The sequence below is a fragment of the Mesoplodon densirostris genome, chromosome X (assembly GCF_025265405.1).
Source record: "Mesoplodon densirostris isolate mMesDen1 chromosome X, mMesDen1 primary haplotype, whole genome shotgun sequence".
Classification (NCBI taxonomy): Eukaryota; Metazoa; Chordata; class Mammalia; order Artiodactyla; family Ziphiidae; genus Mesoplodon; species Mesoplodon densirostris.
In genome coordinates, this window is record NC_082681.1 from 96,086,544 (window position 1) to 96,109,344 (window position 22,801).

The 22,801-nt window shown below is 56.3% G+C and overlaps 1 protein-coding gene across 7 annotated transcripts in view; it reads right to left on the reverse strand.

The window, feature by feature from the left end:
* Nucleotides 1–4,438: 4,438 nt before the first annotated feature.
* RBM10 (RNA binding motif protein 10) overlaps nucleotides 4,439–22,801 on the reverse strand; it is a 29,296-nt gene continuing 10,933 nt past the window's right edge. For 2 of the 7 annotated variants that reach the window (XM_060088085.1, XM_060088089.1), the window contains exons 3-24: nucleotides 19,520–19,745; nucleotides 17,825–18,055; nucleotides 15,900–15,969; nucleotides 13,836–13,909; nucleotides 12,317–12,403; nucleotides 10,177–10,237; nucleotides 9,857–10,033; nucleotides 9,314–9,474; nucleotides 9,040–9,137; nucleotides 8,865–8,952; nucleotides 8,069–8,255; nucleotides 7,823–7,965; nucleotides 7,620–7,737; nucleotides 7,444–7,535; nucleotides 7,192–7,356; nucleotides 6,051–6,200; nucleotides 5,890–5,955; nucleotides 5,626–5,814; nucleotides 5,472–5,546; nucleotides 5,076–5,182; nucleotides 4,871–5,000; nucleotides 4,439–4,776 (exon numbers count right to left, since the gene is read on the reverse strand). In XM_060088085.1, coding sequence (XP_059944068.1) covers nucleotides 4,651–4,776; nucleotides 4,871–5,000; nucleotides 5,076–5,182; nucleotides 5,472–5,546; nucleotides 5,626–5,814; nucleotides 5,890–5,955; nucleotides 6,051–6,200; nucleotides 7,192–7,356; nucleotides 7,444–7,535; nucleotides 7,620–7,737; nucleotides 7,823–7,965; nucleotides 8,069–8,255; nucleotides 8,865–8,952; nucleotides 9,040–9,137; nucleotides 9,314–9,474; nucleotides 9,857–10,033; nucleotides 10,177–10,237; nucleotides 12,317–12,403; nucleotides 13,836–13,909; nucleotides 15,900–15,969; nucleotides 17,825–18,055; nucleotides 19,520–19,745 — 2,821 coding nt within the window. In that variant the 3' untranslated portion in view covers nucleotides 4,439–4,650. The remainder of the gene's footprint in view (nucleotides 4,777–4,870; nucleotides 5,001–5,075; nucleotides 5,183–5,471; nucleotides 5,547–5,625; nucleotides 5,815–5,889; nucleotides 5,956–6,050; nucleotides 6,201–7,191; nucleotides 7,357–7,443; nucleotides 7,536–7,619; nucleotides 7,738–7,822; nucleotides 7,966–8,068; nucleotides 8,256–8,864; nucleotides 8,953–9,039; nucleotides 9,138–9,313; nucleotides 9,475–9,856; nucleotides 10,034–10,176; nucleotides 10,238–12,316; nucleotides 12,404–13,835; nucleotides 13,910–15,899; nucleotides 15,970–17,824; nucleotides 18,056–19,519; nucleotides 19,746–22,801) is intronic. The other 5 variants (XM_060088087.1, XM_060088086.1, XM_060088088.1 and 2 more) reach the window with 5 other exon arrangements.

Sequence of the window (22,801 nt, forward strand, 5' to 3'; positions counted from 1 at the left end):
CCTGTTTGGGACGTACCACAGATGCTTAGCTAGAGGGGCGCGCCCCCTTGCTCCTGCGCCGTCAGGGCCCTTGTCAGACCCAGATACCCCTATGGGTTGTGGTACTTCACGAACGCGCGAGGCATGCTGGGGGTGGTAGTCCGGTCGGGCCGGCGCCTAGTGCACGTGGTGGGCATGAACGCCCAGGGTATGGGAAAATGTAAACCTGGGCTGTGGAGTTCCGGGAGCAGCCCTCTGGGTGGGGGAGGTGTAGGAAAAGGGATCAGAACATGGAGGTACCTCCAGATGGAAAGGTACACCCATCCTACAGAGGGGAAAGCTGAGGCTCAGGTGGCCAAAGGAGTTCATTCATTTGACATTTTGGAGCTCGAGCTGTGGGCCAGGTGCTAGGGATTCTTCCTTGCCCTCACAGAGCTGACAGACTAGAGAGAGACAAGACCATAAACGTACCAAATAAATAAAAATTATATTAGATACATGTGAATAGAATATAAATCGTGTCTAATAAAACGTACATGTTAATACTACATAGTTTACATAACATGATAGCCAGTGTCAATATGTAAATAATTTACATCTGTAGGGAATTCCCTGGCGGTCCAGTGGTTAGGACTCCACGCTTTCGCTGCCAAGGGCCGGGGTTCAATCCCTGGTCAGGGAAATAAGATCCCACGAGCCATGTGCTGTGGCCAAAAAAAAAAAAAAAAAAAAAAGTTACATCTGTATATAATAAATGTCATATTAAATACATAGTGTATAGTCTACATTCATATGTGAATATACAATTAAATATATATGTAAATATGTCATATATATGTGATAACTGCTAAATGCTGTGGAGAAAAATAGAACAAGGTAAAGGGAAACCTGTGGGGGACAGGTTGCATTTTTAGATAGTGTGGTCAAGGAAGGCCTCCCTGAGAAGGTGGTGTGATAGCAAAGGTATTTAACACAAAATGCCCAAATTCTGTATCACATATCCTGTCCTCAAATCCTCCACATTTGCTCATTTGAAAAAGATTTATTGGGCCTCCCTGGTGGCGCAGTGGTTGAGAGTCCGCCTGCCGATGCAGGGGACACGGGTTCGTGCCCCGATCCCGGAGGATCCCACATGCCGCGGAGCGGCTGGGCCCGCGAGCCATGGCCGCGGGGCCTGTGTGTCCGGAGCCTGTGCTCCGCAACGGGAGAGGCCACAGCAGTGAGAGGCCCGCGTACAGCAAAAAAAAAAAAAAAAAAAAAGATTTATTGAATGCCTACTAAGTGCAGGGCACGGGGAATATAGCAAAGAACACAGCAAGGAGACTACTGCCCTTGCAATAGTTAAGAACACTGTTCCATCAGATCTTTCCCTTCTGATTTATTGTTTGCCTCACCTCGGAGAGACCTCCCCTGATACCCCACGTGAAGTAGTCAGGAAATGACTCTCTGAGGAGGTGGCCTGTGAAAAGTGAGGAAGCAAACCATGTGTAAGATGGGGGGAAAGCATCAGACAGAGGGAACATCAGGGGCAAAGCCTTGAGGCTGGAAGTTCTTGAAACATTTGGGAAGAGCGCAGATGTCTGTGTAGTTGGAGAGGAGTGAGGAAGGGAGAGCACCGGGAATGAGATCCGAGGCCATATCAAGCAGGGCATTGTAAGCCAGGCTGAGATGTTTGGTTTTTATTCTAAGATCCATGGGGAGCCATAAAAGGATTTTAAGTAGGGCAGTCACATTATTTAAATTATACTTTAGAATCCGGCTGCTCTCTGTGGAGAGAGAACAAACTGTGTGGGGGGGGGTGGGGGGGGGGGGAGAGGAAGCAGAAAAGGCAGTAGCAAGAGTCCAGGTAGTGATGAGAGAGGGTCAGACCAAGGTGGTAAAAGAGGAAGTGGGTGGAGTTCTATCTTGAATTGATTTTGAAGGTAAAGACACCAGGATTTGCTGAGAAATCGGATACGGCACATGAAAAATAGAGAGGAGTCCTGGCTGACCCCTGGGTTTCTAGCCTGAGCTGCTGGAAGGATGGAGTTGTCATTGACAGGGGAAATACTCCATTAGGAGCAGGCATGGGGCAAAATCGGGAGTTGGTTTTCAGACGTTACTTTATTTATTTGTTTGTTTGTTTGTTTGTTTATGGCTGTGTTGGCTCTTCGTTGCTGCGCGTGGGCTTTCTCTAGTTTGTGCAAGCGGGGGCTACTCTTTGTTATGGTGCACGGGCTTCTCATTGCAGTGGCTTCTCTTGTTGCGGAGCAGGGGCTCTAGGTGTGCGGGCTCAGTAGTTGTGGCTCGCGGGCCCTAGAGCGCAGGCTCAGTAGTTGTGGCGCACGGGCTTGGTTGCTCCGCGGCATGTGGGATCTTCCCGGACCAGGGATCGAACCCGTGTGCCCTGCACTGGCAGGCGGATTCTTTTTTTTTTTTTTTTTTTTTTTTGCGGTACGCGGGTCTCTCGTTGTTGTGGCCCCTCCCGCTGCGGAGCACAGGCTCCGGACGCGCAGGCTCAGCGGCCATGGCCCACGGGCCCAGCCGCTCCGCGGCACGTGGGACCTTCCCGGACCGAGGCACGAACCCGTGTCCCCTGCATCGGCAGGCGGACTCTCGACCACTGCGCCACAGGGGAGCCCTGGCAGGCGGATTCTTAACCACTGCGCCACCAGGGAAGTCCCCAGATGTGTTACATTTTTGATGCCTGTTAGATATCCACGGTCTGGTATGTGTTGGTTGAGTGAACAGTTTGGGGACTAGATCTGAGTTTCTGTGGATGGATTTGGGGGCCATCAGAGGTGGCAACTGAAGCCGTGGGTGTGGCCGACTTCTCTGAAGAATTGATTGCCTTCAAACGGATCAGTAGGAGTAACTGAGGCAGGATTTGGACTTCGGACTTTCCCAAGTGAGAGGGAAGGGCATCCCAGTCGGAGGGAACAGCTTGAACAAAAGCCTGTGGAGGTCAGAAAGCAGGGAGAAAGGGGAAGTGGGGGTGAGATTTGTACCATTCGCATTGCCCCCAGCCACGTATGAGAGTGCAGCTGGTTCACAGCCTCACTGAGCAGATTGTCAAGCCTTTGGATGTTTGCCAATCGGGTGTAATTATAATGTGTATTTCTCTTATTAGGCGTGAACTTGGGCATCTTTTCATAGATTTAAAGGTATTTGCAGTTCTTGTTTTCTGGGAATTTTCTGTTTCCTTTATCCATTTTCTATTGGGTTGTTGTACCTCTTATGGATTTTTAGGGACTCGTTATTTTTATTTTTTTATAAATGTATTTATTTATTTATTTTTGGCTGCATTGGGTCTTCGTTGCTGTGCGCGGGCTTTCTCTGGGGGCTACTCTTCGTTGCAGTGCGCGGGCTTCTAATTGCGGTGGCTTCTCTTGCTGCGGAGCACGGGCTCTAGGCGCCGCGGGCTTCAGTAGTTGGGGCGCAGGGGCTCAGTAGTTGTGGCTCACAGGCTCTAGAGCGCAGGCTCAGTAGTTGTGATGCACGGGCTTACTTGCTCCACGGCGTGTGGGATCTTCCCGGATCAGGGCTCGCACCCGTGTCCCCTGCATTGGCAGGCGGATTGTTAACCACTGCGCCACCAGGGAAGCCGTAGCTAAGGCTTTATTAAGGGTTTTTAATCTACGGGTGTAAGTGGCCTGAAACGTTCTCTTCTTGAATTATCTCATCTGTTTTGGGGATCAAGATTACACCAGCCTCGGGCTTTTTCATCCCTCTCCTTACAACTTGTGTAGGGTGATGTCACAATGCAGACTACTAAGTGAGGGAGGAGGGGCTTGGAACCACTTGCTCTTCCTACACTCCCTCCCTTCCACCTTCTTGTCTTAAAAGCATGTATGTTTTGGGGAGGGGCGGTTCCTGGCCCCGTTTCACAGCCCAGCCCCCCAAGGCCCGGAGAAGGCAGCCCCAGCTTCGTGTTCCACTGCACTCAGACCTGTGCTGAGGGCACACGCATACTTGTGAATCACAGGGTGTAGATTGGTTAGTGGGACTGGAGGGATAGGGTGCTGTGGTAAAAGCCGTGGAGCGGATGGGGACGAGGGTGGACCCAACTGGTGGGGCATCCCTGGGACTGGCAGGCCGATTCTCTTATCTCCACACCTCCGGCGTCCTCAGCCTGTTGAGGGCACCGCTGGCGCCAGAGTGCCTATCGTTGTTCACTCAGAGATGCCCTCAGGCACTGTCCCCAGACCCAAGTACAGTTTAGCCTTGCAGCCGTACAGCAAGTGCAGCTGCGGGGTGGCAAGGCCAGGGGATGGGGGGTTCCTAGTCCTGGCTGTGACCCAGAGGGTCTTCAAGCCTGACGGTGCCCTGGTGGTGCTTGGTTTCCTGGTCCAGCATGACCTGCCGGACCCGATAATGGTGACGGGCTGTGACCAAGATCTTGTCCATCTGTGTTTATGTCCCTGTATCTGTGTGGGCCACAAACCACTCTGGGACATGAGAAAGAGACATGCAAGCTGCGGACTTTTCAGCTTTTATTACAAAAAGAGACACATGAACCCAGCCCAGTTTTCCAATAAAAGTCACCAACTCAAAAGTCTGACTTGGTCAGGGCCTCTCTGGATAAGGCGTTGGGCTGGTAGACAGGCGCAGGGCCCCCGCTCTGACCACCCAACAATTTCATTCACCCCCGCTCCAGGCTGGACACCCAACATAAGTAGGTCTTGCAGCTGCTCACTGGGCCTCGTTGAAGCGGGTCACCATTGTCTTGTGCAGCGTCTCCTTGTATGACTCGGTTGAGGTGACCCCATAGGAGCTGCCTCGGGCACCCAAGCCGGAGCCCCGCACCCGTGTCTGGGCCTGTGTGAGGGAGGCAGACTCTGTCAGGTTGGGCAGGGGCCAGGGCTACAGCAGAGAGCACTGGAGGATGGGGACGGGGTGCCCGCAGACTCACCTCAATGGGAGTCACAATGCCCTGTTTCTTGCGGCCCAGGCCACTGCCCTCTTTCCAGCCCATCGCCTGGAGCATGCGACTGCCGATGTTGTCACTGCCCAGCCCATCCCGCGTGGGCTGCTCAAAGTCCCTGCAGGAGACAGTGGCACAGCGTGAGCGACTGGCCTGCCGGCCCCAGGTCCCCGACCTGGCCCCGGGCACTCACACAGAGGCCGCAGACATGCCGCTGTACTTCCTCCTCTTGGGCTCCGGCGGCTCAGGGATGCCATACTTCTCTCTGCGTTCAGCTGCGCGGTCCCGGTACTTCATTTGCTGAAAGAGTGTGCGTGAGAATGAAGGAGCTGATCGCTATTTGCAGGAAACATGGGCACAGCTGGGGGGCCCCCACAGGGAGCTAGATCTGGCGAACGGATCTGTGGTCCTGTGAATGCCGGCAGCCAGCACGGGGGAATCGGGAAGAAGCCTTGCAGGGACAAGACGTGAGGTGGCTGATGGCAGCCAGGCGGTGTCTAGCTGAGGAACCTGAGCGCCAGCTGCCTGCACGGATGGAGCGCTTGGTAAGGGACCGAGGGATGGAGCCCAGGAGTGGGTCACACCTCACCTCCATGTCATTCTTCTCAAGTGCCTCCAGCTCATTTTCTGACAGGTGGGCTCGCCGGTGAATCTCAAGGTTTTGCTGCAAGGAGGACAGGAGGAGGAGTGAAGCGGCTGGGCCGGGCCAGGACAGGGTTCCTGGCCAAGCCTCCCTCAGTCACCTTGTGGAGCCCGGAGAGCTGCTGGTGGCGGATGAGTGCCTCCTTGCTGGGGAACTGGCGCCGGCAGAGCAGACAGGCCAGCTTCTGCCAGTCAGTGAGCTTCTCCTCCCGCTCCGGGCCCCCGCGCTCTTGCTCCTCCTCGCTGTCACTCTCCCCGCTGTAGGCGGCCACCAGCCCCCTCGGTGGGCTCTGTAAAAGGTGAGGGCGAGAGATCAGGCCTGGCTAGCTCAGAGCCCCGCCCTTCTTTCTGCCCTGGGCACTCACTGGGCGGTCGTCACTGGCCAGTTTTGGGAGGTCCATGCTGGTGTGCTGTCTCTCGGCTAGTGCCCCCTGGGGTGGAGGAACACAGAAATTCAGAGATTCCAAGGAAGGGCCAAAGGGATGACGAGACTGGGGGCAGGGCGCGGATGGACAGCCACACACACCTTCTTCTCGAGGATGGCGTAGCCGGCATCTGCCGTGGCCGACTCCCGCCTTTCATCGTCCCGCAGGGAACTGATGGGCTGGAAGCTGTTTTTGAAGTTTTCTTTTTGCTTGTTGAGGCTGCGGGCCCAGCGTTCCATGTCCTTGGCAATCTAGGGGCGAGGGTGGGGGTGAGGCTCTTAGGAATCCTCCGACTGCTGGGGTCACCAACTCCAACCTCGGCCCTTGCAGCAGCCCGCCCCTTCCTGCCTTGCAGCCTCAAGCAGAAGGTGAGAGAGGCCGAGGTGAAAGTCCCCATTCCTCTGTCATCCTGTCATCAGTGCTCCTCGGCACGCCCCTCCCCGGCTGTGCCCCCGTTCTCCTCATGGGCACCCACGCTATTAGGTTTGCCGTGTGTTTTCATTTTATCGTTCTAAAATGCAAAGCATGGCTTGCTCTGTGTATAATTTTAATTTACACGTGTGATACTATGCCACGTTCCATGTCGTTGCCCAACCCCAACCCCCAGGCACAACACCATTTTTAGAATTTACCGGGCTGCCAAAGGAACACGTAGTTCTTGCTTCTAAGTGTTGCACCCAGACTGTCATATTCTTCCTCCACAGACAAGACACTGCGGTTCCCTCCAACTGCCCACCACCACAGAACACTGCGATGGTTGTCTTCCTGCCCACCCCTTTACGGGCCCGCGAGAAGTTCTCTGGGCTGTATATACACAGACAGACGCGGACCCAACCTCAGGTGGGGCTCTGGGCCCAAAGGAGCATGCACGTGCATTTGTTTCCACAGGAAGGGCTAGCCTGGCTTCAGGCGTGCCCCCACCAGCCCACATTGCCACCAACAGCACAAAGGTTCCCACCAGGGGGTGGGAGAGCAGACAGGGCACACTTGGATGGCACTGGCCACCTCAGGGAGGTGGGCAGCCCTACCATGTACCTGGTAGGGAGACGGCCCTGGCTCAAGGTCACGCAGCAAAGAGCAGAGCTGGACCGGGAGCCTGGTCTCTCCTGAGCACAAGTACTGCCCACGTGCACATCCACCGCCATCCCCTCCCTTGGCAGCGGAGGATAACAGATGACAGAATGGCACTCATCAGAAGACACCTAACGGCCAGCCAGTGACTGCTGGACTCCCAGTGTTCACCTGTTGGGCCGTCTTGGTCTTGTGCTTTTCCTTCTTTTCTTTGCCCTCCTTTGAGGGCGCCCCCGTTTCCTTATGCCCATCAGCTGACTGCTCCAGGGCAGGAACATAGGTCCGCCTTTCCCCGTCCCAGTACAGGTACTGCTGGCTCTGAGCATTGTAGTAGTACTGGGGGAGGTAGGGGAGAAGGGGCGTGAGGGAAGACCTCGAGGAGGGGACTGCAGACCCCGCCCACTCCCCAGACTGCCCTATCACCTGAGAGTTGGGGTCGTAGTAGAGGCCAGTCTGGGGGTCATAGTAGTAGCCAGATGTCTCGTCGTACTGGTAGGTGGAGACGTCAGGAACAGCTGGAGAGTGGGAAGAGGGGGTCGCACTCCTCTCTGCTTTGTTAAGGAACTCCCCACCCCTCACCGTAGGCCATGGCTACTCACGGTACTGGCTGTAGGACTCCTGGGCAGAGGGACTCGTGGCTGGTGGCAGGGAAGAGCTGGGATGGGTGGGGCTCTGGAGCTCAGATTTGAGCACAGCGGGTGACATGATGGTGTACGACTAGTCACGGGGCAAGACAGGGGAGCAGGGCTCAGTGTCTCCCAGTGCCCCCATGGCCCCCAGGACCCCCCTTGATTTTCCTCACCTGGCTGTTGGCCGCAGTGCCCTGGCTGCCACTCGCTTCAGCCGCTGACTGCTGGTAGACACCAGGGGTGGCACCAGGCTGGGTGCGGGAGAAAGCCTGCAGGGACACAGAGTCTGCCCCAGGCTCCAGGGAGGCCTCGGGACCTGTAAAGGGGGACAGGGAAAAAGGAGAACGTGAACGGCAGGGCCCAGGACCCTGTGCTTGCCGGTCCCCACCACGGGCTCAGGGAGAGATGCTGAGGCTAACCTGCTCCGGCTGGGTCCCCTTTGGTTCCAGTGATGCCGGGGCCCTTCGCGCCCTTGAGGTAGCCATGGGCATAGAGAGAGGACTCTGTGCCCTGGCTGCTGCCATAGCCCTCATCCTGTTGGTAGTAGCTGTAGTCGACCGGTGGCTCCTCGGGGGTGGCCCAGGCACCCTCCCCACCCTGGGAGGCCTGAGGGGCAGGTGGGAGGGGTTCATTAGCAGAGGAGGGGGCACAGAGGGGAGGGGAACCGGCTAAGAGACGTCTGCCCACAGGTGAAGCAAGTGTCGGCTGACAGAAAGCATGCAGCCCTCAAACAAGGGCCACCCGGCCAGAGCAGAGCAGGGTGGTGACAAAAACAAGACTGGAACAAAGACACGCGCCAAAACGCTCCCAGGGCTGACACTGGTACGTGTGTCGCGTGATGCGTGTGTTGGGTGTCAGAGCAAGCAAGATACCATCCTCCCCTTCTTTATTCTCATCTGCCAATTTTCTTACAGCCACTTATACATTCCTTTTAATCAAGAAACGTTGTAACAATTCAGGATGATCTACAACTACCAGACAGAACAGACAAGCAGCCGCGACGGCGCTGAAAAGGAAAGCCGGGGAGGAGGTGCCTGGGAAGGCAGCTGCAGTGAGGACCCCACAACCCCCACCGGCGGCGACCACTGTGAGAGGTTTTCGGGGCCACAGGAAGCCAAAAACAGCAAGCCAGCCCTCCTGCTTGCAGAGAGGGAGCGGGAGGGCGGAGGCGGCCCAGGTACAGGGATGCTGGGGTGGAGGGGAGTCTCTGAGTACCTGCGAGATGGCCCACTGGGCCGCGGCAATGGCAGTGCTGGCCACAGAGGCAGCATTGATGCGACTGCCTTCGTTGGAGGCCATGTCCCTGGGGAGGATGTCAGAGACTGGGAGTGAGACAGGAGGCCCCAAGCTGGGGGGCAAGCTGGGAAAGGACACAGGTGGGGGCCCTGACCTCTTAGAACCCTTGGCAAACTCAACGTTGATGGTCTTGCCGTCGATGGTGAGCGGCGGGTGCAGGGCCTGCAGGATCTGCAGCAGCTGGGCTGCCTCCTGGGGGAGGCGGGGTGGGGGGGCAGGGGCAGAAGGGTCAGGCCCGGGGAGGTCCCCGGCTCCATTGCCCCAGTTCCAGGCTTGGGGCCGCGGTGGGGGGCTAGGGTCACGGTCCCTCCTCCCTGCCCCGGGGGCCGGGATCCTGGCTGCCCGGCCCCCCCCTGTGCCGCCCTCACCACGATGGTGGAGAGCTGGATGAAGGCAAAGCCACGGTTCAGTTGGGTCTGCTTGTCCTTGATGACGCGTACGTTGGAGGAGGACAGCACTGCGTAGGGTGCCAGGGCCCCCAGGATGGAGTCCATGGTGCTGTGTGGGTTCAGGTTGCGCAAAATGATGGCTGCAGGAAGGGGCCCAGCATTAGGGAGCACCCCTGATATTCCGCTCCGGCCCTACCCTCTGGTGGCTCCCCACTGCTCCCTCTCCCCTGGCCTCCGCGTCCTTGCGCCTGCTGCTTCCCCTCACCTCTTCCTCTCAGATAAACTCTGCCTGTCAGTCCAAGTCCCAGCTCAGTCGCCCACCTGCTGAGAACCTTCTCAACACACCCCCGAAGTCGAGTTTGGCAATGCTCTTCCTCTGCTCTCCCTACATTACGTGTCTGCCCCCCACCAGGCAGAGGCCCCTGGGAGGATGGAAGTCCTGGTCACCACCATCTCTCCGGCCTTGGAGAGCCCGACCTAGACACCCTAAGGCAGGGAGGAAGGAAGGAACAACTGACTCACTGTCGTTGGCGTTCTCTGAGCTCGGCTCCGAGCCCTGTGACAGGGCCTGGGAGGCCAGCACTCCCTGGGCCTGGTAGGGCTGTGGCAGCGGCAGCAGGCCCTGGCTTAGCTCCCGACCACCCAGCGGTAGTGTCTGTTGATCCAGCCTTGCGCCCAGGGGCAGCTTCTGCTCTGCCTCTGTCAGGGGCAGCAGAAGACAGGCCAGTGACAAAGGGGGAGGGGCTCCCAGGCTGCTCTCCCTCCTCCCAGAGCACCGGCCCCTCCCCCTTCTCCCCCTTCCCAGCAGCGTCCCAGGGAAGAGGGAGCTAGGAGGGCCATACCTGACTTGGGTACACCACACTTGAAGCACTTCTCACGGCGTTTGAAGTTCTGGACGCCACACTGTGAGGCACAGGCCAGGCTATCAGAGGGGGTGGGGCTTTCCACTGCGCCCTCCAAACGTGGATCCAGAGATCCCCCAGGGAACCCGCCACGCCCCGGGCAGGTCCCAGGGTCAGGGGTGGCAGGGGGCTTCGGGGCTCTGGCTGTCATCCTCGGTCCCGTGAATCTTCCCTTTACGTGGTCTCAAATTTGTTCTCAGTGCCAACCCCTCAACTCAGGAATCCGTGACTCCCCCACCTCTGTTACCAACTGCCGCCTGCTCCGAGGTACCAACTCCCAGAAATGCCCCCACCTCCAAAGTCCCTTTGGTAGGTTCCTCTTCCCAAAATGTACTTCCCTATTCAGAAACCTTCGTTATTTCTATCCCTCAAAGCCAGCAGCCCCTCTGTTGCCAGACTCCCACCCCGCCTTCATCTCGAGGACTGGGTTGGATCCTGCCGCTCTTGAGAAATAAATCTGCCCGGGATATTGCAGCCTCTGGAGACCCCCAGCTTTCACCACGTTTCTATCTGTGACCCATGGTCACGTACTAAGCACTGCTCCCGTGCCAGGCTCCGTGCAGGACGTGGCCTCTGCCCTCCTGGCCTAACAGTGGGGAGCAGATGTAGCACAGAGGGGCGGCAGGTGAGTCTGTGGAAATGGTCCCCCCCAGGGGCTCTGGGAGGGGAGCAGGCCTAGAGGCCCAGCTCACTCAGCTGGGTACAGTCAGCAGGGCTGTTTGATCTGGGAGGTCCAAGAGTTTGGTTTGGTTTTGCTGGGAAGCGACTGCTGGCAGAGGCAGCAAGAGATTTTGTGTAGGAGGGTGAGGAGAGAGGCAAAAGCAAAGGCTGGACAGGGGAGGTGACACTAGGTCACAGAGGGTGGTCACACTCAAGCTCAGAGTTGTGGGGGTTTTCAGCAGAGGAGGAGGGACGTGGTCAGAAGTGGTTTTGAGGAATGTCACCAATGAGGGAGTGGGAGAAAGAGGCAAGAGGCCAGCACACCAGAGAGGGGCCTGTGGCGACTGTGTGGGGGAGGAGGTGAGGACTGGCCTGAGCAGTGGGAATGGCAAGAGGGGGCATTTCTGTGATGGAAGTGACAAGGCTGGAGAGCAACAGGATGTGGTGGATAAAGGAGAGAAAAGAAGAGAATCCCCTAGTTTCAAGGAGTATCTGAAAATACAGGAGGGATGGAGTCCTCCCGTCACTGTCCCTACCTCTCCAGAGAGGTTGGACACCCGCCTCCTGATATTACTTTTTTGGTTTTGAAATAAGCAGGAACCACTCCCCTTACTGGGCAGAGTTCCTCTTGGGGAGAGGGCCTCCGCAAGCTCTCAGGTCTCCCCTTAGGTCTCAGGGCCGCCAGCCGGCTGCAGGAGGTGAGGCTGTAGAGTCCCGAGGCTGCTTGTGAGGCTGGCCCCAGGGGAGATCTGAACTCACGGTGGCATCCACGGCCCACGATCAGGAGCAAGGCACAACTCAAGGTTCCATCTCTCTGAGCCTCAGCCTCCTCTTAGGGAATATGACTGCAGAGAGCTACAGCTTGTGCCCTCAGTCTCAGGCGGACATGGCTTTGTCAGAGGTGGGGGTCACCTGACACAGGCTCTCAGAACACCCTACACGTTCCTTCAGGACAAGAGCTGACACTGAACATTGTTAACGGCGGGCCAGGTGTCATTCCAAGTGTTACCCTCTCATCACCACATTTCAATCCTCCCAACCACCTTTGGGGAGCGGGGTCACTGGTATTTGCGTCGTAGAGATGGGGAGAGTGAGGCAAAGAGAGGTTAAATACCCTGACGAAAATCAAGGCAGATTTGGGAGAGTCTAACTTCAGCTAGTCTGGTTCTGAAGCCCACATTTTATAGATCACATTATGCCTCCACTGTCACTAGTCACTTACATAAACATCTGTTTCAAGTCTACTGGGGCTTCAGGCAAGATCGTGCCGCATGAGGGCAGAGCCTGGCGCCAAGCGAAAGCTCAGTACAAACTGGTGGGTGGGTGGCAAGGAGCAGCGCTGCTTGAGCTGAGCCAGTCCTCCACACCCACGCCACTCAGAGGCCCCGGGGAGACAGAGACGTTGCCACCGCCCCTGTACCTTATTACACAGCCAGTCCTCATTGATCTTGGGCTTGGGGTCGCTGTAGTGCATGGACACCTTCTGGCCCAGGATGCTGAGGGAGTGCTGCGGGGAAAAGCAGAGCACAGTGAGGCCTGGGCAGCAGTGCCCCACGCACCGTCTCAGCACAGGAGAAGAGAGTGAGCGAGCCCTTCAGCTGGATGGATGAGGGACAGGGAACGGAGGGAGGTCGGAGAACTGACGAGGGAAGAAGGAAGGGAAGGAGGGAGGGAAAGCGCCACAGCCCTCGGGCGCAGCTGTTTGCTGCCTTTCCGGGCACGCGCACACACACGTGAACACACGCCACCAGGCACACAGTGCTCGGCTGCCCGAAGCTTGCCGGACAGCGGGGGAAACCCCCACTCGGCCCTGACACTGCCAGGCCACACCCAGGGCCAGCACTACACAGGCTACACTTGGGATGAGGGGGGACGGGGGGGACGGGAGGGGAGGGAGAGGAGGGGAGAGAAAGAGAGAAAGAGAGAGCGCACGCGCACTAGTGCTGGAGAAGGGGAAAAAGAAAGAGCCATATTTAAAAGATGGACGGTCCTGCTGTGAGGCTGTCTTCCCGTGGCTGGCTCGGTCCTGGGCCCATGGCACTAGCCTGTGGACCGGCAGAGATGGCCCCAGGGCCGCCCCTGCTGAGCCTCCCTTCCACCACATCGCCCCTTCCTCCCCTGAGGCTTTCCTTCAGTGCCCCACACCAGTGAGCTGGGCTCTGGGTGGGCGAGCAGAAGCTTTGGGTCTCCGAAGGTCCCAAAGCTGCTGGGTTGGGAGCCCGTGCCAGGCTGGGGGAGCAGGCTCCCCTCCCTCCCGGACAGCACGGCTCCTCGCTGAGAGGGCAGGCCTGTCCCTAGCGGAGTGGGGCAAGTGGTGACTCCTGTCGGGGCTAGGTGCAGTGGGAGGGGTGGGGTGACCGAAGTGAGTCCTGGTGAATGAAACCATCGCTCCTGACTGGTACTTTCGATCAACAGAGCGGTGCTGGCCTGTCCCGTGGAAATCAAAGGACCGAACTCACATGCAGGGACAGAGCTGGCAAAACAGGACTTGCTAGTTAGTGTGCCAACAGCTAAGTTCCCCAATGGCTGGACTTCCAGCGGTGCCCAAGAGTGGAACAGAGTCCTGGCTCTGCCTGACCCCAGAGCAGGGCGGTCCCCCGGGGAGTGGGAACTTAGGTGGAAAAACCCCACCCCCACCCCACCCCCCAAGGCAGCCCTTTCTCTGAAAGCTCAGCCAGGAGAGGAAGAGAGGCAGAGCTAATGCCTGGCCAGTGGGAAGGGCCAGTGGTGAGTGTGGGTTCCTGATGGGAAGCCCAGTGGGTAGCGAGAGATGGGAAGAGGAGATAGTGAGGGTCAGGAAGGGGGAGAGAGAGGGGGTGGGGGAATGGGACACAGGGCCACAGGGCAGGGAACTGTGTCCGTAAGAATCAGGCGATGGGGAGCGCTCGATTACAAAGTAGTATTTGTTTGGGGGGGGGGTTCAAGTGCGGCAAAGCAACCTGATTGGCTTCCATCCATCGTGTAGCGTCCTGCAAGTGACTAAACTCGACGAAGGCGAAGCCCCGGCTCTGACCTGGAGACAGCATTCAGATACAGACGCAGTGGGTTAGTCAACAGCTTTGGACACACGGCGTTCCCGGGGGCGGGACCCGAGGGGAGAGGACTGGGGGGGCAGAGAGGGAAGTGGGGAGAGGAAAAAGGAAGAAAGGGAGAGAGAGAAGCAAAGAAAGACCAGGGTGTGGGAGGCAAGGTAGATGGTCGGGAGGGGCAGGAAAGAGGGAAGCGGGAGGGAAGAAAACAGAGCTGGAGGGCGGTTGGGGGCAGGGGATACACACACGCCAGCTGGGAAGAAAGACAGAGAGAGATGGGGCTCAGGCACACCTGCCCGGACAGCCTGGGGTGACAGAGACGGAGAGGAGGAGCTGGGAGGGAAAGGGTACAAGAGAGGTCTCCAGAGCAGGAAGGAGGACAGAAGGGCAAGGCAGCTGGCTTCACATGGGCCAGAATAAATAACCAAACGGCGGGGCCCAGCACAAGGCCAGGGCAGCCCAGGAGGGGTCCTGTAACAGGTGTTTAATCAAAGGAGCAAAAGAGAAGCTGGGCCAGGCTGCTCGGGGAGGCTTGGAAGGCTCTAGGCCCAACAGGAACCAGAGGGAGTTAGGGACACAAGGTCACCTCAGCCTCACCACAGTCCAAGGGAAGGTTGGCCTCACCAGGGAGCCACCTCAGGGCCAAGCTGGGAAGATTACAGCCACCTACAGTCCAGGTCCTCCAAGACAGCGGGAGAATGGGGGCCAGGATCGTCCAGGTAGATCTTAAAGAATCAGCAGGTGCCTGGGAGAAGTGCCCAGGGCCACAGAGAGGGCTGCACCTGGGACACCGCCTCAGGGAGACCAGAGTCCCGTCAGCTTGGCTGGGGTACAGCAGAGCAAGACCTACATGCTATCAAGAGAGACTCCAGGCCTGGCCAGGGCTGGGAAAAGGATCCAGGGCTTGATACCACGGGGAAGTAGCTCCTTCTTTGGAGGTGCACACACAGTGGGGGCTTAGACACGGCGGGACTTGAGGGGCATGCTCGATCTCCAAAAGAATAACCATTAGGATGCACAGGAGGACGGAATAGTATAATTAAAGAGAGAGAGAGAGAGAGAGAGAGAGAGAGAGAGAGAGAGAGAGAGAAAGGGAGGGAGAGAGGGAGATAGACAGAAAGGGAGGGAGAGAGGGAGAGAGAGAGAAACGGAGGGAGAGAGGGAGAGAGAGAGAAACGGAGGGAGAGAGGGAGAGAGAGGAGAGAGAGAGAGAGAGAGAGAGAGAGAGAGAGAGAGAGAGAGAGAGAGAGGGAGAGAGAGAAAGAGAGAGAGATGGAGAGAGAGAGATGGAGGCATGGGGAGGAGAGAGACTGAGATGCAGAGAGAAGCCCAGGCAGAACGAGGCCCCACTGTGCCTGCCCTGGGGAGCCTGAGCCAGAGGTCCTGCAGAGACAACCCCCCACCACCCTACTAACCTCAGGCCAGCTCCAAGCAGCCTGCAAGAGGGAGGGAGGGAATAAGCGAGGCCAGCGATCCTGGCTGCTCCTTGGGATGCACCCTTGGACAAGAGCCATCCCCTGCCTCCCCTCTTGGGACACATGGGTGGGGCCATGTCAGACCTCTTTCTGGTCAGAGGCTGTTACCAGAAAAATGTGGGGGAGAGCAAGGCGCAGGGGAAGGAGAAGAAAGGAGAGGGAAGGGAGGCTACTGGGGGGACGGGGTTACCATCTCAGATACTCAGAGGCCCAAAGAGGAGGTTCCCCGGAGCCTGGCCCTGGCCCTGCCCCCGGGGAGCACTCAGCTCATCTCAGAGCTGCACCCCCTCCCTGACAGCCTCGCACAAGAGGCTACTGGCCGGAGCTGTGAGGAGAGTGGGATGAGGGGGAGAGAAGAAGAGGGTACCCCCAAGCTGCCCATTCCCAGCTGTGGCAGGAAGGCAGGGTAGGGAGGGTGAGGGAAAAGGCAGAGGCAGGAGGGAGACTCGGAGGCTGAGGCTGGCCAGCGGAAGAGGAGGGTACCAGAACAAAAGCTCACCTGAGGATTTGTTCCGCATCAGCCGGACCTCCCGTGCTTGGACGCCGTGGGACTGCAGCTGGCCACGGATCTGTACGGGGAGATACGGATTGGAGCAAGCTCAGCACGAGGGGGCTACTGGGTACCTGGGGCTGGCTAGAGGCCTCCAGGACCCCGGAGGGTCATAGGGGATGTGCACACACTGTCTCCTCTCTGTCTCTCAGGGCTTTCCCCCAAGTGACCACAGCCCCAGCCCCACACCGGTACCCAGTCTCAGCTTTCAGCCCCAGACTTGCAGAGTGAGTCAAATGAGAAAAGGGGCATGGTGCAAGGTGAAGCATGGCAGCATAACGACCCTCAGGGGCAGAGAAGAGCAAGAGAGCAAGCGAGCCAACAGCTCAAGAGTGGTGGGCAGGGGGAGTCGGACAACAGGCTTGGTGCAGCCACAGAGCAAGGCAAGCTGGCAAGCAATTCTGGCCCTTTGCAAAGGGACTGCCCTCCGGCTTGCATCAAGAGAGACCCATGACACGAGTACGAAACTGTGAAGGACTGGGGTCTGAGCAAACCCCAACCATGTGTGCTAGACCAGAAATGGAGCAGTAACTTGGGGTGGAAACCAAAAGGCATGGCCGTGGGATTTGGAAAGCTTCCTGGATGACCTAAGCCAGAGGGAAGCTGCAGATACAATTTGGGATTTGGACCAGGCGAGGCAGAGTCTCTAGGCCAGTGGCGCCTCTCCCAAGCGACTGGGAGCCTGTGCTGGGCGTTCTTGGGCAGCAGCCTTAATGCCTCTGGGCCTCAGTTTCCTCATCAGGTTCAACAACAGAAGGGAAATTAAACATACACATACAAGGCTGAAAAAGAAAGACACAGAGGAGCAGATCAGGACTGCTAACACTAAGGGAGAGTTCAGGAGACAGCTAGAATGTGGGCTCTGGGGTTCAGCTGTCCAGGTTCAGACCCCAGCTCTGCTGTGCCACTCACTGGCTGTGGGACCTGAGGCAAACTGCTTCACTGCTGGGGGCCTGGCTTCCTCATCCGTAGAATGAAAATACAAAGAGTAGCTTCCCTACAGGGTGGCTGTGCAGATTAAATCAGACCTGACATGTGGCCCACCCTGTGATAAATCCTTCACAGATGTCAGCACTCAGTTACCGTCTGACCCTGAACAGTGCAGCTGGGCCAGACCTGAAAGCTCTCAAGCACACAGGAGGGATTTTCTCTGCGACAACATAGGCAGCCAGCAGGTTTCAGAGGAGAGATGAGCAGAGAATTCACGGGCAGTGGGGAGGAGGAGGAGAACTGGGGAGGCTAGTGAGGAGGCTGTTCTAGTGGCCCACTTGGGGTTTTCCTGCTCTCTAGGAGAGGTCTGCACGAGAAGGGAGGAGGATCGGAGGGAACGTCACACAGGAAAACAGGGTGGGAAGGCTGCAGCAGCAATGAAGTCAAAGGAGAACCCAAGGCTCTGTGGTCGTGCCAGTGAGGAGATCTGATGCTGCTGGCAAAAGAGGGTGGAGGGCGGGGAATGAGAATAAAACCTCAGAAAATCTCACGGGGAGCCTCCCCACCCCCCAGGCCGCAGGGTCTCCACATCATCTCTGCCACCAGAAATATCTGGCACTGGGACTGGTGAGCATCTGGCCTTTGATGGACATTTGCAGAATGGATGGATGGCCAGTGGAATGTGCGGAAGGAATGCTCTGTTCCCTCCCCCACCCACCACCACAGCCCCTGGGCCAAGTCAGCCTATCCAACGCTCCTCCCTTCCAGACTAGGAGACAACCGGGCCTACCTGGGGGACGGATCAGTGCTGGCGGACAGAAGCTAGTGGGGATAAGGCATGAAAAGTGCTGAGGTTGGGGGTAAGGGAGAAGCTGAGGGCCCTGGAGGAGACCCAGCCTGGCCTCCTGCTCTGCCACCTGCCCAGGGACACGGGGGGCACGTACGTCATCCTCAGTGGCTGCCTGTGGCAGCATCCTCAGCATGACGATGTTACTGGCCTTCTCCTCCTCCTCCTCCTCCTCCTCCTCCTCCTCCTCCTCCCCTTGCTCGGTCCGATAGTCCTGGTCCCGATAGTCGCCGTCTCGGGGGAAGCCTGGTGGGCCGGTGGGGCTGTGCCTGTGCCGCCGCCGCCGCCTACGCTGAGTCTCGGAGCCCGGGGAGGCCTCGTAGGAATCCTGGCCAACAGAATGAGACGAGAGACACCAGACGGGCAGTCAGTCTGGGGTGGGCCTAGGAGCTGGCCGCTGGCTCTCCGAGGCAGGCAGGCTCTGAAAGCCAGGGGTGGGCGGGCTCCGGCTAAAGGTTTGGGGCAGGCAAGGTGGGTAGGCCCTGGACTGCAACCCTTCTGGGGTTGGAGATTCTCGCCAGGATGCTTTTGCGGGCTGCTTTGGTGGGGAGTGGGGAGAGGCTGGTGGCAGTATTGGTGTGGGAGAGGAACTCCCACAGACAGGTGACCAGACACCACTTGAAACCTCCTTGGGAAGAGACCATTTGGGGTTGGCACACTAAACTCTGCTGTTTCTCCCCCCTCCTCCCTCGCCAGCTCAGCTAGCATGTGCACAATTGTTCCCTGTGCCATGGAAGGCCACACCTCGCTTAAGATTCCCAGCTCGGGCCCTGCCACCAAGTCGTGGGTTTAGGAATGGCTTAAGACCTCAGCCAGAGCCAGCCAGCAGGGCCTGGCAACGGTGCGAGGGCTACAGCGCTGCCTTCCGGTCCCTGATCCTCTGCCTGGCCAGTCCTCCATCACCACCAGGCTCTCTCCTAACAGGGTGTGCTCACTGGATTCCTGGGCGTTGCCCAAACCATCCTTCCAGGACTAAGCAAGCCAGGCCTGGGTCCACACCCCTCCTGCCCTCACAGAGGCCAGATAGCTCAGTGCTCCACTCTTCCTGGTCCACCCAGGGCCCAGCCAGTGCCCTGGAGACATCCAGGCACAGCCCATAGCTGCCACTGAGGAAGCTTGGTTGCCCACCACAGGGGTCTTTCCACTGGACCCCCCAGAGGGTGGCCGGCAGCCCACACTCTGCTTCCCACTGGGAAGGAGAGCTGGCTGCTTGTGTGGACCAGGGCCCTGACGCCCCCTCAACTTGGGGTTCCCATAAGGCAAGGCTGCTTCTTCCCGTCAGATCGGGGCTCCCTGATGGTGAGGCACCATGCCTCCCCACTCAGGCCAGGGCTAACTATCCAACATGGAAATGGCTAGCTTCTGAGCTCAAAGGAGAGGCCTGAGGGGACTTCCCCTTCTGTCTAGAGGCTCTGCCACCACTAGGAATGCCCACGGTCAACCCCCCAGAGCTGCTCTGCTTGGTGATATCCAAGTGCCCTCCCAACCCTAGATGCCGGGTCCCCAAATTGGCTGGGAGCAGGCAGTATAGGGCTTGCAGTGAACCCTGAACAACAGGGAGGAAGGGAGACAGGTGGTGGCCAGGGGCCCTCAGAAGTATAGAGCCAAGCACGTGGAAGTTAGGGAGACCCAACTTGGGAGAGGAGCCCTCAGAGAGGGGAGTGGGGACAGACCCTCCAGGTGAGGCAAAGCCACCGAGCACAGTCTGAAGGCATGGGAGCTGAGAGCTACCTGCACACGGTGCTGCAGCCAGACAGAGGCCCTGCAGGGGCTGGCCCTTCCCCGCCCTCACCTCTGCACTCTGCTCCTCGGACGAGTCATCATAGTCGTGCTTGCCCTCCTGGCTGCCATACTCGCGGGGATAGGAGCGGTAGTCCATGTCCCGGTAGTCGTGATCCCGGCTGCGGTTCTCCCCACCATCATCCTGTGAACGATCGGCAGCTCCGTAACGGCCAGTCCTGTCTCCACGACCCCCTCTGGGGAAAGAAGGATGGGGAGGGAAGAAAGGGCAGTCCTTTCTGAAAGGTGCAAGAGGTGAGAGTGACCCCACCCACCCCCTCCCCCTAGACCCTCAGCACCGCCCCCTGACAGGGATCCCTACATGCTGACCCCGTGGGGCCAACTGGCTCCCACCTCTCCCTCAAATCCAACCCACTTCTCTCCTTCCCTTCCCCACCTCTCCATTCCCTCACTGGGCCCTCAGATGTGGAACCCCGACTGGTTTCCTCACCTCCACCCAGGCCTCCCCTAGTTCACTCTCTATACCCCAAATGTGAATGAGGGTTTCACAAGGCAAAGTCAATCAAGCCCAACCATATTGCTCCTTACAAAACACCAAAATGCTCACCAAGGTCCTACAAGATCTGCAGGGTCCTGCGGGAAGAGGTCCCTGCTGACCTCTTTCCTTCCACCTCATCGTGCACTGCGCTACTCTGCCCCTGTTCCACGGTCACCTTGCTATGGCACTGGCAGCTGTCTGTTTGTACGTATGTATCTATGCATGTATTTTGCGCGGGCTTTTCTCTGGCTGCGGCGAGCGGAGGCTACTCTTCGTTGCGGTACGCGGGCTTCTCATTCTATGTATGTATGTATGTATGTATTTATTCCGCGCGGGCTTTTCTCTGGTTGCGGCGAGCGGAGGCTACTCTTCACTGCGGTACGTGGGCTTCTCATTGTATGTATGTATGTATGTATATATTTATTTATTTCGCGTGGGCTTTTCTCTGGTTGCGGGGAGCAGGGGCTACTCTTCGTTGCAGTGCGCGGGCTTCTCATTGCAGTGGCTTCTCTTGTTGCGGAGCACGGGTCTAGGCATGCGGGCTTCAGCAGTATGGGCTCAGTAGTCGTGGCTTGTGGGCTCTAGGGCGCAGGCTCAGTATTTGTGGCACATGGGCTTAGTTGCTCCGCGGCATGTGGGATCTTCCTGGACCAGGGCTTGAGCCCGTGTCCCCTGCATTGGCAGGCGGATTCTTAACCACTGCGCCACCAGCGAAGCCCCTGGCAGCTGATTTGTTAAAATTTCTCCTACTGCAATAATTGTAAAATAATTATCTCAACATTGATTTAATGTGCATTCCTTTGATGATTTTAAAAAATTACTAGACTGAGTTTTGGGAGATGAGGGAACCACCTGTTCGGTTCACTGCCCTATTCCCCAAAGCTTAGCTTAGTGCCTAATACTCAGCAGGTGCCCAATAATTATTCTTTGATAAGATAATGACTCTAAAGAGCACCGAGGAACCACTGGACCATCAGGAAACTCCCTCTAAAAGTATTCTAAAAGCAACCAATACGTATCTACTTAAAACAAGACAAAAATGGACACCACCGTAGACTACTACTAGCAGGATCCCAATCCTGGTCAGAAATGATACTAGAATATCCATTATCAACACCATTATTAACATTATTCTAAGATACTCACTATTAAAACAATTAAACAAAGGAAAAAAAAGATTAAAAGCTGGAAAGGAAAAGGTAAAATTACCATTACTTGTCGATGATATGAGGATGTATCTGCCTAAGCCTAAGAGAATCAACTGAGAAATGATTATAAATAATAAGATAAATCAGTAAAGATGCTGGGTTCAAAATTAATACACAGAAATAAAAATTCTGCTTGTATTCAGACAGCCACTGTTTAGAAATAGGAAGATCCCAAGTATCACTGCATCAAAAAGGTTAAATACCTAGACATGTGCAAGATCTTATGACTATACTTCACACATATAAGCCAGGATACGTTTGAAATGGGTCAAAGATTTAAATGGAAGAAATGAAACCATAGAGGAAAAGAAGAATAAAACACGAGACAGTTTTTGGTTTTTTTTGTTTTTTTTTTTTGCGGTACACGGGCCTCTCACTGTTGTGGCCTCTCCCGTGGCGGAGCACAAGCTCCAGACGTGCAGGCTCAGCGGCCATGGCTCACGGGCCCAGCCGCTCCGCGGCATGTGGGATCTTCCCGGACCGGGGCACGAACCCGTGTCCCCTGCATCGGCAGGCGGACTCTCAACCACTGCGCCACCAGAGAAGCCCACGAGATAATTTTTTGATAATCTTGAAATGGGGAAAACTATGACCCAAATCCAGAAGCCACAGAAGAAAAGACTATTAAATCTGACTACATAAAAATAAAACATGTCTCCTTGGAAAAAACAAAAACCATCACAAGTAAAGTCAAGACAAACAATAAACAGGGGAAATATAAGGGAAAAAAAAGGGAACTGAATTCACAGAAAATAATACAGTTGACCCTTGAACAATGCGGGGGTTAGGGGCACCGACCCTCTGCTCAGTTGAAAATCCGAGTATAACTTATAGTCAGGCCTCTGTATCTGTGGTTCCTCCACATGCTCAGATTCAACCAACCATGGATCCTGTAGCATTGTACTATTTACTACTGAAAAGAATCTGTGTATCAGTGGACCTAGGCAGTTCAAACCTGTGTTGTTCAAGGGTCAACTGTACAGATGGTTTATATTTGAAAAGATGCTCTATCTCACTCATAATGAAATATGAAAATTAAAACTATACTGGATAGGTCATTTTTATAACACTTAAAATTTATTTTTGTATATTTTTCCTAAATCATTTTTATTGTGATAAAATATATATAACAAGAACTTTACCATTTTTTAAAAATAATTATTTTTATTTTTATTTATTTACTATTTTTGGCTGTGTTGGGTCTTCGTTGCTGCACGCGGGCTTTCTCTAGTTGTGGTGAGTGGGGGCTACTCTTCGTTGCGGTGCGCGGGCTTCTCTTGTAGTGGAGCGCAGGCTCTGGAGTGTGTAGGCTTCAGTAGATACGGTACGTGGGTTCTCGAGCGCAGGCTCAGTAGTCGTGGTGCACGGGCTTAGTTGCTCCACGGCATGTGGGATCTTCCCGGACCAGGGCTCAAACCTGTGTCCCCTGCATTGGCAGGCGGATTCTTTTTTTTTATTTATTTATTTTTATTTTTTTTACAACTTTATTGGAGTATAATTGCTTTACAATGGTGTGTTAGTTTCTACTTTATAACAAAGTGAATCAGTTATACATATACATCTGTTCCCATATCCCTTCCCTCTTGCG